The sequence below is a fragment of the Pangasianodon hypophthalmus genome, chromosome 29 (assembly GCF_027358585.1).
Source record: "Pangasianodon hypophthalmus isolate fPanHyp1 chromosome 29, fPanHyp1.pri, whole genome shotgun sequence".
Lineage (NCBI taxonomy): Eukaryota > Metazoa > Chordata > Actinopteri > Siluriformes > Pangasiidae > Pangasianodon > Pangasianodon hypophthalmus.
Genome location: NC_069738.1, coordinates 5,448,339 through 5,462,937, shown reverse-complemented (window position 1 = coordinate 5,462,937; position 14,599 = coordinate 5,448,339). Strand labels below are relative to the sequence as shown.

The 14,599-nt window shown below is 39.2% G+C and overlaps 2 protein-coding genes across 2 annotated transcripts; both read right to left on the bottom strand.

Annotated features, from left to right (window-relative positions):
• Nucleotides 1-3,071: 3,071 nt before the first annotated feature.
• LOC113543726 (XK-related protein 8-like) lies at nt 3,072-6,707 on the bottom strand. Its single transcript, XM_026942138.3, has 3 exons — nt 6,363-6,707; nt 5,554-5,741; nt 3,072-5,462 (listed from the first exon to the last, which is right to left on the bottom strand). Exons 1-3 carry the CDS (start codon nt 6,659-6,661, stop codon nt 4,414-4,416), a joined length of 1,536 nt encoding a protein of 511 aa, XP_026797939.3. The 5' UTR covers nt 6,662-6,707; the 3' UTR covers nt 3,072-4,413.
• A 2,178-nt stretch (nt 6,708-8,885) lies between these two features.
• On the bottom strand, nt 8,886-14,392 carry xkr8.3 (XK related 8, tandem duplicate 3). The gene is made up of 3 exons (XM_026942298.3): nt 13,982-14,392; nt 12,766-12,953; nt 8,886-11,906 (listed from the first exon to the last, which is right to left on the bottom strand). Exons 1-3 carry the CDS (start codon nt 14,311-14,313, stop codon nt 11,179-11,181), a joined length of 1,248 nt encoding a protein of 415 aa, XP_026798099.3. The 5' UTR covers nt 14,314-14,392; the 3' UTR covers nt 8,886-11,178.
• Between the last annotated feature and the right edge of the window lie 207 nt (nt 14,393-14,599).

Below are 14,599 nucleotides of genomic sequence, written 5' to 3'. Positions count from 1 at the left end.
TTTTGCCCGTAAAGGTGCATATATTGTGTATATATTAATTTTACACAAAAAGGTCATTATGGCCCAATTATGTACTTTAAATCTGTTTTAAAGGTATACTATATACGTTTCCAGGTGAGATATACAACACATAGTAAAAGGCACAAAATATAACTGTATTAATTCATTACATTTTACAAAAGCGTTTACCCTTATGTACTGAACTCTGTCTGCAAATATTTGTTTTGCTCCATTGACCCAACCCTTCACACACATGGGAATGTTCCTGTGTGAGTTTTATTTCAGCTTGTTATTCTCAGGCTAAAATGAGATGAACATTATCTCTGTAATTAACATATTTTAAAAACAGATTCTTTACGTTCGTTAGAGAAAATGAGCAAAGTACACTATATGGCCAAAAGTTTGTGCACCCTGACCATCACACCCATATGTGCTTGTTGAACATCCCATTCCAGATTTATTCCCCCTGTGTTTGCTGTTATAAGAAGCTCCACTCTTCTGGGAAGGCTTTCCACTAGATGTTGGAGCGTGGCTGTGGGGATTTGTGTTCATTCAGCTACAAGAGCATTAGTGAGATCAGGCGCTGATGTTGTGTGAGGAGGTCTGGGGTGCAGTCGGTGTTCCAGTTCATCCCAAAGGTGTTCAGTGGGGTTGAGGTCAGGGCTCTGTGCAGGACACTCGAGTTCTTCCACTCCAACCTTCACACACCATGTCTTCATGGAGCTCGCTTTGTGCACAGGGACATTGTCATGCTGGAACAGGTTTGGGCCTCTTAGTTCCAATGAGGGGAAATTGTAATGCTGCAGTATACAAAGACATTCTATACAATTGTGCGCTTCCGACTTTGTGGTAACAGTTTTAAGAAGAACCACATATGAGTGTGATGGTCAGGTGTCCACAAACCTTTGGCCATACATACAACCTGATCTCATGAAGGATTTTTACTAAATTGCTAAGTAACATGCAAAGGAAATGTGGTACCCTAATCATAACCTTAAACTGTCCAAACATATGAATATGAATTTGTGTGAATTGCTATGAAGTTACAAGCATGAGGCTTTGTTAACAGTGATGGGATAACTAAAATCTAATATTTATGAATAGCTTGTCAGTGACACTATTAATGTTGATAGCGCATTATAACAATGCATTATGAGGTCTCATTGATGGCTTAATAAGAATGATGTTGAACTATTACACACACTTAAAGTGCCCCGAAATCAAAATAGGTATTTCAGTACTTTTACCTGTACCTTAATTTTATGGACACCAATATGATAGTATGTCCAGAAAAAAATGTTTTGGAGACATTGTCGTTTTTATTCTATAGTTTTATAGGGAAATTGATTACATTTTTTTTGATGAGTAATACCTGTACTTGTCTCGTGATCATCCAGTTAAATGCCCACTAGCTTTGTCTGTGTGTCTTCCGGCAGACTATTCCCTTTTCCAGGCATAAATTGGTTGAAAGATGCTTCAGTATTTTACTAGTAGTTTAGAAGTCCTCTTTCTGGCTCACCTGCACAACTAAACTTCATGTTCTGTATTCAGTTTCGGCTGTTTTGTTTTTTTGCTACACTCACTGTATTTCATGCACCAGGTCAAAGCTTCAATCACACTTGTCAAAAATCAGCACAATCATTTTGTTTTTGACTAGAAAGGCAATTGTCACATCTACCCTGAATATTACACCTCCACAGCAGAGGTGCACCTCTTTCTTCCCATTTATAGAAGTCAGTTCAAACATTCACTCACGGCGAAGTCTTGCCAACGTACATGAAGGTTCTCAGCCTTGTATTCTGTAACTACTATTTCCGTCTTTTGTTCCTTGCCTTGATCGACTGTTCTTTGGATGTGACCTTTGTCTGGTCTGTTTTCGAGTTTCTGTGTGTGACCATTGCCCTGGCTTGGTTTCTGTTTTGGATTTTGTAAATGGATTCTCCTGAGTTCTGTACATTGCAGCAATTGATTATGCTGTGGCAATTTGGGAGACTCATGGAGAAGAGGCCATCTTTTAACAAAGGTTCCAGTCTCAAGCCTGTGTTATATATGACCCTCCCTTGACCATAAGGAAAAAGGCAAGTGTTTAATTGACCTCAGTCTGGAGTCGTAGACTAAAGCCTTATTGGGCTACAATTTTGACACCACTTACAACAGACTAATTAAAATTTAAATAAGGCTGGGTAACTTTTTATGAGAAATAAGGAGGTATATTTCGATACTTCTCCCTAATCTCCTGCAAATGGGGGGAAATGTAACTGAATCACAAAGCCCGGGTTCACTAATCAGAGGCAGTGCTCTCAAGCCACACATTATCTGCACAATAGGAAGTGGAGTTTCAGTATGAAACTCTGTTTAGCAGGATCAGCTGACTCATCGGTGCTCCCATGGTTTGTCGTGATCAAGCACTTTGCTAACATGAGACTCCAGCAATGAAGGCGTCATGTGTACGTCAACCTGCTGTCTGGAAATTTTGTGTATTCTTCCAGTGTTAATATGGGTTTCTAGTGGGTTCTTTCGTCTCCTGTCACCTCCCACAAACATCCCAGTAAGTCAGTTTGCTAACTTAATTTGCTGAAATGTGAATGTGTGTGTGCATTGTGCCTTGAAATAGACTGGTGTCCCATCCATGTTGTATTCCTCCTACAAACCCAGTGTTCCTGGGATTAGCTCTGGATCTACAGAAATCTTGACAAAAGTGCTTGCTGAAGATGAATGACTGAATGAATCGATGTCAATTACATCCCAAGATGCCTCAGTATGAATATGATTGATATGAAATAAAATATTTGAAATGTATTAGTATCTCCTTATTATCTGTTTTCCAGCTATTTTATTTAACTTTTTAGGGTAACTGATTGTGATATTTATTATATAAAGCCATGTAGAGTTTAGGTCCTGATGTAACAGCAGAAATTTTCAAAATATAGCCAATTCATACTGTAGTTGGTTCTCCCACCTCTGAAAAGTAAGGATATATACTTTAATCTTTTGGGACATTCATTTCTTAGAGAAAAATAGAAACTCAGCATCTAGCAAATGTTTGTTATAAAACCGATTCTAGGCCGGAGTTGGCCAGTTTTTATTCATATTTTTCACTCAGCATTAAAAGTATAGACCATATACAGAATATCTTATAGTAATGTACAGAAGTGGCCATATATACAGTGTGTAAGTAGCAGTATATCTCAGTGGTTAGCAGCAGAAGCAAGTCCGAGCCTTTGTGCACACGGAAAGTGTTCTTGAACCTAATACATATTTCAAGATGCTGTTAATCAAATGACACCAAATTTTAAGAGTAGATTCTCTTGATTTAAGGGAAAAAACAGTATTGTTTCTTCATTCTGGTCCACAATTAAAATGACTAATGGAGGGCAGATTTTTGTCTTGCTTTGCTGTACATGTTATACATACTAAATCTCATACAGAGGGACAGACCTGCTCTCTTTCAAACATCAATATAAGGTTTCTTTTTTCGGCATCCACATCAGACTATTTGCTGTTCAAACAAATCAAACAAATGTCTGATTATTTTTGGATATTTGTGAAACCAAGTGGAATGGCACCACTAACAGTTGTAAGAAAAATACACAGACTGGAAACCACATCATGCATGTTTATGAGATAATAATTCAGAATTTTGACAATATTTCATTATGCAGTCTTTTTTTCTGGGCTTCCACAGATTTGTAAATACAGACTTCACAGAAAGTGTTAAAACAGGAGTGTTAGCTGTTTTTTTTTTTTCAGGGAGTTCACACTGTAAAATTCCCCTGTGGGTAAGCATGTTCACAAATTCAGTCAAACTGAGCCTTGCTTCCCAAAAAGAGATTTTCCCCCAAAATAATTATTGATTTATGAAGATGTTTCTAAACAAATAGAACATTTTTCATGTTGGCATTCAAGAAAAGTAGCCAGCTTGTAGAGAGGTTAGGATACAATAAAAAAAAATATGACTGATAAAAGTGATGGCACTTGTGAAGGGATTATTTTCTGATGCTATTCTGACTGGTTTGCCACGAGTTTGTGTTTTATTACGATTACTTTTTATTATGTACACAAACTATAGGAGTACAAAAGAAGATTAATCTTTGGATGAGTGCTGTATTTTAATTATTGTATTATTTTCTTGTAATGGATAATGGAAAACAACACACTAAAATAGTTCATTTATTGCTCAGAATGTTTGGGGTGAGACATGCAAGCACTTCCAGGTATTACTATGCCATATACTGTAGGTTAGCTTGTGTAATATGTGTTTATTTTTAAAAATGAGTTCTTGATGGGAATTGCTCAATTAAATGATGATGGGTTCGAACTGGCATTTGACCATATCGTGGAAAAGCAAAGAAAGGAAAAACCAAAAAAAAAAAAAAACATCTGGTGTAAGTCTAGTTCTAGACTAGTAGTGGACTAGCAATAGAAATTAATAGCCATTCTTCTCATTCTCTTTTGGACACCAGTTTCAATTCTTTGGGGCGGAGCTAGAACCGAGAGTTTGTCTTCGGGTTCAGTGTTGGGTTTAAGTGTCTCACTGGCTTCTGTCTCACCTTCAGAATCGAACCGTCCCGCACGTCCAGGGTCAAGTGTCTCACTGGCTTCTGTCTCACCTTCATAATCGAACCGTCCTGCACGTCCAGGGTCAAGTGTCTCCCTGGCTTCTGTCTCACCTTCATGTTCAGGGTCAAGTGTCTCCCTGGCTTCTGTCTCACCTTCACGTCCAGGGTCAAGTGTCTCACTGGCTTCTGTCTCACCTTCACGTTCAGGGTCAAGTGTCTCCCTGGCTTCTGTCTCACCTTCATAATTTGGCAACACAGTACGTTCAACACTAATTTCAACACGTGATTCGTTATGCAAGCACATTAAGAGCTTGCCATTTTTCTTGTCTAACTGCATATATTTCTGATCTGGGTGAAATTTCCAGTAATAAACCAGTTTCAGTGCAAGTCCTATAATGTAGATTATCATTAACATAACAATCAGTAGGTAGGGATTAATAGGTAGTGGACTAAGACGAGCTGATTCTACAGATCTCTTCCACCACCATAATCCTAACAGCAGCATTGTATCCGCCCCCATAACCATGTGATAGATGATTCCTTTGAGTTTCTTATTTCCACTCGCTACACTAAACCAGCTGAAGTACCAGAGGAGGCCTACGGTGGCCCGGTACAGCCATTCTCCAGCTTTAGTGTCCATGAAGTCTGTCTTCTGCCACCAGGCCCAGAGGACCAGCAGCGTCCACAGGGACAGGAAGTGAGCGGCGATGTAGCAGGGCAGGACGGAGGCAAAGAGGGACATACACACCACACGCGTGCCAATCAGGAAAAGGTTCCACAGGAAGTAGATTATAGAGGAAGACCATCCCATCTTAAGCTTCTCAGGGACGAACGCACGCATGCTGCGATGGTAGGACAACACGGAGAAGGCCATGCAGCTAAGAGAGCCGGCAATTTTAATGACTGAAAAGACAAAGAATGTTTTTTCTTTGTAAAATTTTTGGACTGAGAGACCTTACGGCAGTTTTTTTTATTTATTTTTTTTTGGTCTAACCTGTGAAGAGATACAGCTCCTGCATCTGCATGATGAGAACCATCATCAGGATGAGCTGTGGAGCACTTTCAGAGAACGCCTTGAACAAAAGCAGCACGATGAGGTCAGGAGTCGAGTTCACGGCGACTTCCTGAGGAGGGGTGTTCTGTTTAAAGCTGCGGATTGAGATCTCCACCACAGCTAAAATTCTACAGGGAATAAAATGATGTCAATAATAATAATCAGCAGCAGCAGCAGCAGCAGTGGTGGTGGCACTGTTGCACAGTTGGTAGTGCTGTCGCCTCACAGCTCATTCCTGAGCTCAGGTTACCGTCTGAATTTCAAATGTTCTCCCAGTTGTCATGTTTCCTCTGGGCTCTCTGGTTTTCTACCACCTCCCAAAACCATGGCAGTATGTGTCCCTAAGTGTGAATGAGCATGTGAAAAATTGCCCCTAAATTGCCCCTGCGATGGACTAGCATCTCATCCCACCTGAACAAACATCATTTGTAGAGAAAGTTGTTTGAAATTCAGTGGATCTGGTGCCAATCCCGGGAATGTTGTGTACAATACAGGAGAACTCACCCCAGATAGGATGCTTGTCCATCGCAGGGCACCATGCACACACACACACACACACACACACACATTGAGACCTAGGGGCAATTTAGCATAGCCAATTCACCTACCTGGAGGAAGCCCACACAAAAACAGGACGTAAAACTTTAAACAGACATTAACCTGAGCTCAGATGAAAGAGGAATCTTTTTTTTTTTTTACCTAAATATACCTTCAGATGGATCTTGGCTATCTAAGACAAAAACACAAACCTGAGGAAGACTCCAAGCTGCAAGATGTGCACCAGAGTGAGTAAACCATGGTTGATGATGAATCTCTCTACTTTGGTCTCAGGGATGTTATTGGAATCAGAGTACCACATCCAGCTGAAGATCTGCAGGAGAACCGAGGAGGTGAGCAGAAGAAATACCAACAATCCCACGGAGGAGTATTTCTGCTCTTCATAGAGGGACACTACAGCCCACAGGTCCAGCACCACATCTACGATGAAGAGGAGTGGAGACAGCAAAGAAAAGAAGGGCAGGTAACACAAACAACTGCTTTCCTCCATGAGCTCAGCTCACACAGTCTTCCTAGCTGGACAAAGTGAAAGCAGATTGTTTTATACAGACTTTTATACGTGCCCAAACGCCTCCCAAACACCCCTTCCCCTGTTCCAGGGAAGTGATTTCAAGAATCGCAATTCTTGAATACTGATTCTTAATACATTACACACTGAAATTCCTGCACAGGTCCAAACCTGCCCAAAAGCAAATTTTCAGGAAGATGCCATATATTGGAGGATGGCATTGCTGGGATTATATGGCATGACTCTACACAAGTTTTCACCCTCGTGTGACTATTTTTGGTGGAGATCGTCTGTTCTGTGAATGTGCTATGAATATTTTCATTGGAGGAGCAGCAGCTTGAACTAGTTTAAAAAAACTCTGCGGCTGTCAAGATCTCGTTTTATCGCAAATAACTGAAATTAAATCTAATAAATTTCCACAAACAAAGGCAAAGTGGAAGCGCTGACAGTGTGTCTATGATGTACAGAACTATTTCTGTTGTAAGATATATTGAAAAGATTGTAACAAGGAAAGGAGGATTATAGTGTGGATAATGTCTGTGTATCAGAAATGCGTGTGCACCACGGTGACCTTTTTTCCTGTGCAAAGACTGAGAAAAAGAAGAAAAAGGCAATGAATTCTTTGGGATAGTTTCAGGTCTTTTGTGTGTGTGTTTTTTGAGATGGTAGTCCTGGTAATTCTGCTGGTAAAAAGTTGCCGCTCATCAGCCGAGAACATTTTGCCCAGGGAACGGTGTAAACACAGGAATCGGATCAGGGTCAGGTCTTGTGTGTTTGTAATGTGGGACAAATTTGTGTTATGAGAATATACTAGAATTGTGCAATGTACATTGTCCACAATGTAAATGTAGCCATTGCCAATCTCAATTAAACTAATGAAGAGAAGCATATAGAGCTACGAGTTCTGACAAACTGATTGTGCAAGGTCCGTCTTGGCCCGACCCATTTCCACATAAACCCACATCCACGTGGAAACCGCATGACAACCACCATGTTTTTCAGACTGTTGAGGTCGTATATTTGAAGTGCATTTCTTCCCCTTTGCATCCGGTTGGAAGATCACCAAAACCTTAGTTAAAATACAGTGGACTATAGCAATAAAGAAGTAACGTATACAGTATCACATCAGTACAGTCATTCCTACCCTTCATTTCACTTTAAACTACTGCAACCTTCATTTACACCTCAGTAATGCTGAAATTCTAGTGCCCCGATGTGGCAGCAGACAAGCATGAGCACTTTTACAAAAATAACATTCCTACAGCCTACAAACTGCAATTTTATCCTCAGAAATCACAACATTTTTATTTTAGTAATGATGTGACAGCTGGGAAGAAACCTTTAAAGAAACCTTTTTGAGAATTATTTATTCTATTTTTTTAATACTAAAGCAACAGTATAATCCATTACCCCATTTTCATAAGTCTATTTAATGTATTAACTATATACGTAAAGAATAAAACACTTAGGGTTGTGCTGTTATAGGAAGATAAACAGTGAGGTGGTGTGATGAAGGGAAGTGACTCTTACCACTGAGAAGTTGTTTATCTTCATATAAAAGCACAACCCTAAGTATTTTATTCTTTCCCAATGTGTTTTATTCTTCTTATAATAAGTTAATAAGATAAAAACAGTGCAGCTTGTCAAGTTACCACGAAAGCTCGATGCACATCTTCTGTCCTGAAGACTTTCCAGTGTCTGTTACAAAGCACTGACACTGGAGACTCCTTCCAAAAATGTTAAACGAACATCTCCTTACGGAAAACTTCACCATATCATTTTTCACACATTTTTCTTTGTTAGATAACAACCCCTTTTTCTAACAATGGTTTATTATTAGCCCCTTTTTCTAACAATGGTTTATTATTAGCCCCTTTTTCTAACAATGGTTTATTATTAGCCCCTTTTTCTAACAATGGTTTATTATTAGCCCCTTTTTCTAACAATGGTTTATTATTAGCCCCTTTTTCTAACAATGGTTTATTATTAGCCCCTTTTTCTAACAATGGTTTATTATTAGCCTTAGGTTATGTGGAGAGTAAACAATACGAATCTCTGTGAATGAGCTGTTACTATAGAAACAATAACATATTAGACCGTGGGTATTTATATAAACCTGTGATTTGTTTCGTAGCTGGAACTACTCTTATAGTAAATAAAAACAACAACTTCAGACCAATCAGAAGCAACCAACAGCAGTCTGGTGTAGTGTAATGTATTTTTATTGTATTTTTCATGTTTGTATGGAACTGAATTCAAACTGGAGTTGCAGTAATGCTTAATACAATCATACACACTTTATGCTGAAGGACTTTTCAAACGGCATCAAGTTTCATTTGCTTTATTTTGTATATATAACTTTTTCCACAACAGACATCACAACAGAATAGCTTCACAAGAAGCCTAATGAATACACCACGGCGGACTGAAATGCCTAATGTCATTAGAGTGAAATTTCAGGAGGAAGCAGCCTAGAACACACACACATGAACAATTCATTTGGTGGTATTTAAACAGGCAGCATGAAACAATGCAAACAAGGCAAAAAAAAAAAAAAAAAGGAACTTATTGAAGCAATTATTGAACAATAAGTGCAATTATTGCACTATTACAGATGCTTTGCAATGCATTACGTTTGTATTTCAAAAGTTAAATAAAACCTAAATAGAATTCAATTAAATAGGTAAAGCTTTTTTTTTCGATCAAAAATAATACAATTGGTAATAAATGTCATTATTGGCAATTACTGTAACAGTTCATTTCCTGTCATTTGTCAATATAAAACTTCATCCATTGACTTTATTCTTTTAACTCTTTACTCATTGACTCTTTAATATGTATCAGACTGTCCAGAAGTAACTTTTAAAAAATAGGAAACATACAGCAGCATAAATTTATTAACCACTCGTAATAAATGGTAACATTTCAGGCGAGTTAAACAAACAACCGTCCTACAGAGTGGTTCAATTTCACTGCGTCATATAGAACAGGATATTGGCATTCTCTGTTTAAGCGCTTGAGGAATGAAACAAGGAATTACACAAATATTAAATAAATTACTAAAAAATTCATATTTTTGAAATGTATATTCTTTAACCTTTACGTACATATTACAACCATTACATCACATGAACTCCACTGATCGTCTACATTTCCTTACACATCATAGCACCATTATTAATCACGAAACTAACTGATCTTCCTGAGCTCGTATGGCTTGTCACGTGTGCATTTTCTAAAGCTGTATAAAGCTATGTTTGGAAGCTAGGAGGATGCGCTAAACAGAATGAGGTATAGTGCGTCATATTCTGAAATATAAACTTTTAGGAATTCAAAACATTCATTCAAAAAGCAGTGCTACGTTAAAAATTTCACCAATGTTTTATATCAAAAATAAACATTTTCTAACATCATGTAAACATTTTAACCATAATATCAGATACCAAAGTCTGAAATCTTTTCCTAACAGTCTTATTATAGGGTCTTGAAATGAAGGTTTGGTTGTAACAGTACACCACTGTACAGTAACCTGAATCAATACAGTGAGAAAAAGATCTATAATTAGCTAATAAAGGGATTCACAGAACTTCTGTAGTGCTTTTTTCTGGACTAGATCTGACAGAATGAATCTGTAAAGTGGTCTGGTACAGGACCAAGCATGTGCTGATTACTGGGTATTCGATATGCAAGGAATAAAACAATAGAGGGCATGCTGTTACAGGAAAATAATCAATAATCAGCATGTCCTAAAGTCTTTTATTCCTCTTATACAACACCAATTTGCCAATGATTACAATTGTTTTTTATTTATTAAATCAACTAGTCATATTTTTTATCCATTTACAGCTACATTTAATGTTGTGGAACGTCTGAGATGCACGCAAGTTCCTATTGTGACTTACGTTAAAGCAGAGGTTAAAGCTTACGTTAAAGCTCCTTCACCAGCCCTCGTGAAGTTCAAAAAAAAAAAAAGGCAGCTTGTCATGTTACTGTGAAACCAGAAAGCGCAAAGTTCTCCATCTTACACTTGAGTTTAGTTACAGCTTTACTTCTGACCGTTACAAAGTGCTAACCCTGGAGACCAAAAACGTTATATAAACATCTCCAAGATCTCCATCTCCAAGATGCACCATATCAATGATGATACGTTTATATTTGTTAAATAACAAGGGTATTCATTTGTTCCTTATTCAACTTATTTTACATTATTTTAATGTGTCAAACTCGATGCTTGTTGACAGCCTATAAGCCTATATTTGAAACCAATTTATGATCATAACCTGATAAATGGTTAGATGACTGTCATGATATTAAAGTTTTTTATATCATTACATGCCTGTACAAGACAAGAACTAATCTGTGTAATAAGGTTTCCAGGCTGACCTTGGACTGACACTGACACTTTCATTTAAAAAGATCTCAATTACACCTCTTCTTAACACCAACCTGCTTAATTTTTGGAACTTGCTGAAAATGCAACCTTCCACATTCTTTTATCCTCAGATAACCCCAGTGTCCTCTTGTCCCTTCGAGTGTTTCCCTGTGCTATAAAAGTTAGCAGCGTGTCTGGCCATTCTCTTGTTTAAGACCTCCGATTTGAAAGAGTCCGTGTCAATAGCCATACCCTGAGCCGCCAGACCATCGGGCACATCTGAAACCGTCTTCAAGGTCTGGGTCTGCCCCAGCTTGGGGTGAAAGCAGCTGTAATAGAGCAGTTTAACCAAAAGACCTATCAGATAGGACAGCGGGATGAGGATGAGGAGAATAAGGGAATAGGCTTGGCTCGTTTCTGGATCTCTCAAGCACCACCATGTGACCATTAGGATTGCACAGTCTATCACAATAAACAAGTGGTAGATGAGGCTCCTGCCTCTGGTCCTACCTTCCCCTACATTAAACCAGCTGAAGTACCAGATGAGGCCTACGGTGGCCCGGTAGAGCCACTCTCCAGCTCTGCTGTCCATGAATTTGGTGTCTTGAAGAAAGGCCCAACACACAAACACAAACCAGAGTAACAGGAAGTGAGCAAAAACGAAATAGGACAGGACGGAGGTGAAGAGGGACACGCACACCACACGTGGGCCAATCAGGAACAGGTTCCACAGGAAGTAGACGGCAGAGGACAGCCATTTCTGTTTGGTCTTCTCGGGGAGGAAGAAACGCAGCGAGCGGTGGTAGTCCACCACCATCCAAGCTACTGAAATGGTAGAAGCGATCACGCTCACATCTGCGTGAGAAAAACATCACATTTTTTATTTTGCACTCACACATTATATATTGTATAATTCATTGTAAACTGTAATGAGTGCTGTTAAAGGAAAACAATAAACGACAAGGTGGTGTGATATGGCCTGAAACAAACCTACTATTACTACCCTGAAGTTGACTATTTTCCAATAAACAACAGATCGCACTTTTTATCTGTTTATTGTTACATTTAATGCTGTGGAATTCCTGTTATCACTTACGTTATATCAGCTATAAACCATCATCCCCTCATCAGACTGTCTTTTTTTCTCTCTTGTGAAGTTAATAGGACAAAAATTTCAGCTTAAACGTGAGTGTAAATGCCTCTATCCAGAAAATTTTCCCATTTTGGAAAACTTAAAGCTACAGCTTTACCTGAGACTTTTACAAAGCACTGATACTGGAGACTCCTTGCATAAATGCATAATAAACATCTCCTCACAGAAAACTTTACCACAGCAACAATTATACATTAATACTTGTTAAATAACAATTTTTTTTTTACATTTGTGCATTATTTAGATTATTAGTGTTAGACTATTTGGAACGCAGTCCTACGCAGTTACTATAGAAACAATTACATATTAGAAATAGCATGTTGATATAAATCTTACAGAAAATTTATCAACACCTTCTGACCAATCAGATTCGAGACTTCAACAGCGCTGTGATATAACAGTATAAGTATGTCTACTCTGAATGGACTCTACACTAATATATAGTATACATACTTCACTTCCTCTGAAAGTTCCTGAATTGCATCATGCATTTATCATTCAATCAGCCACGTTGTTATGAATGGAAATCACATGAACATTAAAGCAGAAGTGGTTACTCACACTGGATGGTTTTGGCGTGATTCTCGTGGATCATCATGTAGATCATAAACGACAGCTGTGGTGTGCTCTCACAGAAGGTCTCGATCAGTCGCAGCATGCTGAGGTCGTGGGTCAGGTAGACGGCGTACTCTGAGCCCTGTTCTCCTCGCCACCACACGCAGAAGCCCTGCCAGACTGCTGATACGTGCCTGAGGATCAAGATCAGAGTATTGGCATAAACTTTATTTCCAATCCTGAATAATAATAGACAGGATTAAAACGCACACAGAAAAAGAAACACAGGACACAGAGGCAATGGGTTAAAAAAAAAACCTATGTTCATCAAAAGATGGTTTAATTTGACCATCTTATGAGTGATTACATCTCTGTTTACTACCTCTCAAGCAAACTTGAATGAAACTGTAATAAAAGAAAGAGCCTAAGGGAGAATAGTGGTGGAGTGTAGGAAAAATACATTTTGCGGAATTGCTTAAGCTAGAAATAAAACACTTGAGGTGTGCTGTAACAGGAAAATAATCAACCGCAGGGTGGTGTGCTGCAGCTCAACATGGAGCGGAGTTACTGTTATCACCACAAAGTTGTTGATTTTCCTATAACATCACTTCCTGAAGTGGAATTGGAATGTCAAAAAATGTGATTTTTGGGAGGATAAACAAGACTTTAAAATGCTAGGACTTTCCTTCAGGTTTTGCTACACGCAACGGAGAAACTTCTGGAAAGTCCGTCATTTTCAGAAGTGGAGTAAGAACATGTGAAAGGGAAGGGTTTTCCCAGGCTCTCATATCTAAAACCCTGGATAGGGCAAGCTGTACATTTGTATTATTCCTCATCTTAATTATATTAATGTATATTCGGATACTAATTGTGTTGTGTTGTGTTGTCTGAGATGTGTGTGTTGAACCAAACATCAAGAGAAATTCCTAATACATGTAAATGTAGGGTATATGGTGAATAAAATGATTCTGATTTTAAAAAAATAAATAAAGAGAGGAAAATTACTGGATGAAGTTAAACACTGTAGGTGAGATACAATCAATTAGTTTTTAGTCATTAACTTTCAATGTCCAGAAAGTAAACAAAAGTCAAGCTCGAGAGAGTTCAAGCAGCACATCAGGAGAGCACGTGACTTTATCCTCCCTCGCGCTAGCCTTCACATCAAAGCCACCGCCTGACCCAGGTGCGCTGCGAGCGCGAGCGTGAGCGCGAGCGTGATTACCTGAAGAAAACGCCGAGCTGACACACGTGCAGGAAACACGTGAGCCTCAGGCGCCTGTCACTGCCGAAGAGGATACAATAATGCTTGTGTGTTTTCTGGAAGGTCTTGAGCTCCAGGTCATATTGAAGCCAGAACCAGCTGAACATCTGGACTATGACGGATGACGTGAGCATGAACCCGATCAGCAAGCCGAACCAGAAGAAATCCCCATGGCGGAAAAACTCCTGCGCGAGCCACAGGTCCGAGCCCACATCAAACACATATGTACACACACCGATGAGAGTGAACACGAAATCCAGCCAGGAGTATCTGGGGAACATCGAGGTGTCCATGGCCGAGACGACGATCAGAGAAACTGTGGCTCTAACTCTGCATTCTTTCCTTCATTCCTCCACAGGATACTACACTAACACAAGCCTGAGTGCCTCAAGACGAGCTCGGAGACGCCTAAGAAGAACCAAACTGCTTAATTCCGCTAGCAGCAACATTACTCACCACCTCAATAACGCTTAACTATAACCGTTTACGTGCTAAACCACTGCGCGCAAACTAGGAAATGGCCTACTCCCACAACAAGCCCCGCCCACTCCGCGAATAAAGCCACGCCTACACAGCAAG

What these genes read in the sequence shown, in the direction of transcription:
- xkr8.3 (XM_026942298.3), bottom strand. Translation starts at nt 14,313, where the DNA reads ATGGACACCTCGATGTTCCCCAGATACTCCTGGCTGGATTTCGTGTTC. An exon ending in CAGCTCGGCGTTTTCTTCAG is followed by an intron (nt 12,954 to 13,981) that starts GTAATCACGCTC and finishes CTTGATCCTCAG; the next exon opens with GCACGTATCAGCAGTCTGGC. An exon ending in TCACGCCAAAACCATCCAGT is followed by an intron (nt 11,907 to 12,765) that starts GTGAGTAACCAC and finishes TTTCTCACGCAG; the next exon opens with ATGTGAGCGTGATCGCTTCT.
- LOC113543726 (XM_026942138.3), bottom strand. Translation starts at nt 6,661, where the DNA reads ATGGAGGAAAGCAGTTGTTTGTGTTACCTGCCCTTCTTTTCTTTGCTG. An exon ending in CAGCTTGGAGTCTTCCTCAG is followed by an intron (nt 5,742 to 6,362) that starts GTTTGTGTTTTT and finishes TATTCCCTGTAG; the next exon opens with AATTTTAGCTGTGGTGGAGA. An exon ending in GGAGCTGTATCTCTTCACAG is followed by an intron (nt 5,463 to 5,553) that starts GTTAGACCAAAA and finishes TTGTCTTTTCAG; the next exon opens with TCATTAAAATTGCCGGCTCT.